This window comes from Phaeoacremonium minimum (genome assembly GCF_000392275.1).
Source record: "Phaeoacremonium minimum UCRPA7 unplaced genomic scaffold PA7_03_scaffold_351, whole genome shotgun sequence".
Classification (NCBI taxonomy): Eukaryota; Fungi; Ascomycota; class Sordariomycetes; order Togniniales; family Togniniaceae; genus Phaeoacremonium; species Phaeoacremonium minimum.
The window spans coordinates 108,688-112,328 of NW_006921255.1; the positions used below are offsets into that span (position 1 = coordinate 108,688).

General features: G+C 49.4%; 1 protein-coding gene across 1 annotated transcript; it reads left to right on the forward strand.

The window, feature by feature from the left end:
- Positions 1–609: 609 nt before the first annotated feature.
- Positions 610–2,902, forward strand: UCRPA7_4585 (putative amp-binding enzyme protein; the record flags this gene model as incomplete). Its single annotated transcript, XM_007917136.1, has 5 exons — positions 610–985; positions 1,044–1,546; positions 1,602–2,331; positions 2,389–2,427; positions 2,478–2,902. The coding sequence occupies 5 exons, from the start codon at positions 610–612 to the stop codon at positions 2,900–2,902; spliced, it is 2,073 nt and encodes a 690-aa protein (XP_007915327.1).
- Between the last annotated feature and the right edge of the window lie 739 nt (positions 2,903–3,641).

The window sequence follows — 3,641 nt, forward strand, 5'->3', positions numbered from 1 at the left end:
GGCCTTTTCATTGTCTGGGATAAAGTGAAGAGATCAATTACTTTCATATTCTACATTCCAGTCGTCAAATCACTTCGAGAGTCATTTGAACCAGCGACAAGTGTCCAGGCGGGGAAGTAGTAAGTCAACCGACTTTCACCCCGGACCCCCGCAATATGGCATCGAAGTCGCTCAAGCATTAATCTCACACATGAACAGGTTTGAAAACCCATCCGCGTCAATTGGTGTTTTGTAACTATATTGAGCATTGCTAGGAGTTGTTACAACTTGAGAGAGCCTAGAAGGCTTGCAAGCACTTCCAAACGCATTCGGCCTAACATGGGAGGCTCGGCAGTCTTACCCCAAGTCCGGGGCAACGGAATATGCGGGGAAAGCTGCAGCTCCTGCCGCCCATCAAACCGCGAGCGAGTGGTCTACCTGCATAGATGATTTGGTCCTCACTAGTTGACAGCCGAGGATATGAACTTCATGAACCCTTCGTCTATTTAACTCGTCTTCGCCAATATAGAAGGCCGAGTAATTGAGCATCTCATTCGGGGTCTGGCTATTTGAACACAGAATCCCTTCCGGAATTTGTTATCCGCTGCCACCATCGAGCTCGCTATCACAATGGCTCATCCTCAAGACGAGGTCCATCATCACTCTATCAATGACCCGGAAACCTTCTGGGGCCAACAAGCAGAGCATCTGTACTGGCACAAGAAGCCATCTGCCGTACTGAAGGAGTATACAAAGAAACTAGATAATGGCACGGTTCACGATCATTGGGAGTGGTTTCCCGATGGCGAGATATCGACATGCTATAATTGTGTTGATCGTCATGTCTTAGAAGGCAATGGCGATCAACCGGCTATCCTGTACGACAGTCCTGTCACGAACACAAAGCAGAGGATCACATATAAGCAACTACTCGAGGAGGTTGAGACCTTTGCTGGGGTCCTGAGAGATGAAGGCGTCAAAAAAGGGGATGTGGTTCTTGTGTATAGTATGTACCATTCGACCTCTTCCTATCAAGAGGACTTAGACTTGTTAACACATCACAGTGCCTATGATTCCGGCCGCTTTGATTGGTATATTAGCGGTCAACAGGATAGGAGCTATCCATGCCGTCGTCTTCGGAGGGTTTGCCGCCCAAGCTCTCGCTCAGCGGATCGACGCATCTCGACCGGTTGCTATCCTCACAGCATCTTGTGGCATCGACGGCAACAAACCCCCTATCCCCTATCAAGTGTTTATCGAAGAGGCAGAGGATCTCGCAGAGTGGAAGACCCCAAAGACCATTGTATGGCAACGCGACCAACTTCGATGGGGCCGCATGAGATCAACTGAAGGGGAGCGTAACTGGCAGAAGCTTGTCAGGAGCGCAAAGGCACGGGGCGTAAAGGCTGAATGCGTGCCGGTCAAGTCGACCGATGGTATATACATCATCTACACAAGCGGCACAACAGGTCTACCGAAAGGTGTGCTCAGAGATGCGGCCGGTCATGCTGTTGGCCTTCATCTTTCTATAAGCTATCTATTCAACATCCACGGACCTGGCGATGTGGTAGGTGCTTCACCGACAAGCAATATGAAAGAAGGCTAACATCGCGATTTACTAGATGGGATGTTTCAGTGACATTGGCTGGGTTGTCTCTCACAGCTATACGCTATATGGGCCGCTTCTAACCGGAGCCGCAACGGTGTTATATGAGGGCAAGCCAGTAGGCACGCCCGACGCTTCGGCGTTCTGGCGAATCATCGAGGAATATAAGGTCAACACGATGTTTACAGCCCCAACGGCTCTCCGTGCCATTCGAAAAGATGACCCGGAAAACACGTATATCACCAAGATAGGGAAGCGAGGTGGCTTGAGATCCTTAAAAGCTATGTTCCTGGCCGGCGAACGCTCCGAGCCCGCTATAATCACTATGTATCAGGACCTGCTAAAGAAATACGGTGCCAATGATGCTCATGTCATCGACAACTGGTGGTCATCAGAATCAGGCTCACCAATCTCGGGAATAGCCCTGGTGCCTCACGCCGGGAAGGATAGGAAGACTGATGTTCGAGATCACCCTCCTTTGGAGATAAAGCCTGGCAGCGCGGGCAAGGCCATGCCAGGCTTTGACGTCCGTGTTGTTGATGACAACGGCAAGGAGGTGCCAAAAGGCAGCATGGGAAACATAGTCCTGAACACACCTCTTGCGCCGACTGCCTTCCGCACTCTCTGGGAAGACGAGGAGAGATTCTACAAGGGTTACTTGAAACGGTTCGATGGGAAGTGGGTTGATACGGGAGACGCTGGCTGGATCGATGAACATGGATACATACATATTATGGCTCGCTCGGGTTTGTTTGACCTACCAACAGCGTCGTCAGCAGAAATACTAACATGAGTCTTCGTAGATGATATTATCAACGTTGCTGCACACCGCCTTAGTACAGGTAAGCGTCCATTCTCAGACGAAGGTCACAAATCTAACATTGTAAACTAGGAACACTAGAGCAAGCTATCACAAGCCACCCACTCGTCACTGAAGCGTGTGTGGTAGGGATTCCCGATGCTTTGAAAGGCCAAATGCCTTTTGCATTTGTCGGCACGAGTTCGGATATATCAGATGATCAGCTATTCAAAGAGGTGCAGAAGCTTGTGAGGACACAGGTAGGGGCCATTGCCAGTTTGGGTGGCATGATTCAAGGAAAGGGCATCATTCCAAAGACTCGCTCTGGTAAGACGTTAAGGCGTGTTCTCAGGGAGCTCCTAGAGAACGCTGTTCATGGTGAATTTGACAAGGAGGTCAATGTCCCGCAGACGGTCGAGGATGCCGCGGTCGTGGATTTGGCTAGAGAGAAGATACGAGATTATTGGGCAGAAAAGGGACAACTCCATAAGTCCATTGAGACCAGAGCAAAGCTCTGAGTACGATCAGAATGCAGAGCTTCCATAGCAATTCAATGTGTTATGGAGGTATGCCAATCCAGTTCTGTGGTCGGAATAGTATCTTATCTTTCCGATGGATACAAATTCAAGCGAGTCCATATGTTGCAAGACTCTTCATAACTGTACGTGAGATCTGGTCGATATTGAATACTTCACTTCTGTTGCGTGCACCACGGTGTGCCTAGCTTCAGAGCACAGAAATCAACATGTCTAAATACGTATATAGGACCCAGAAACAACCAACGGAGACTCTTCTGAGCCCATTTTGGGTTAAGATCGTTGCACAACAGGGGCCTAAGGGTGAGAGGAGTAATACTATCAAGAAGTTTTCTTCACGCACGCCCTCTCCCATGACTCGGCCGGAAGCCAGTGTACCACGTTAGCCAAGGAGCATCCAACGCAAGGACGCTTTTCTTTGGGATATCATTTGCATTGGTATCTCGATATCCATGTTACTCCCGTGAGCGTTAGTAGATTGGAGTTGTCCACAGATGGAAATGCGCACATGGCGGAACTACATTAATCTAAAGTACAAACTGAGTTGGAGCATTCTTAATGGTAGTATGAACAGTGCACCAAGTATCATCGTTACACGCCGTCGGGCCTCTGCAGTGGCCTTGTGGCTGGCGTATACGTCAAGTGATACGCTCTGCCTCTTAGTTGTACTCGAAACAGCGGCCCGTTGAGCAAGGCATGACCACACATGTCTAGGCTGCTC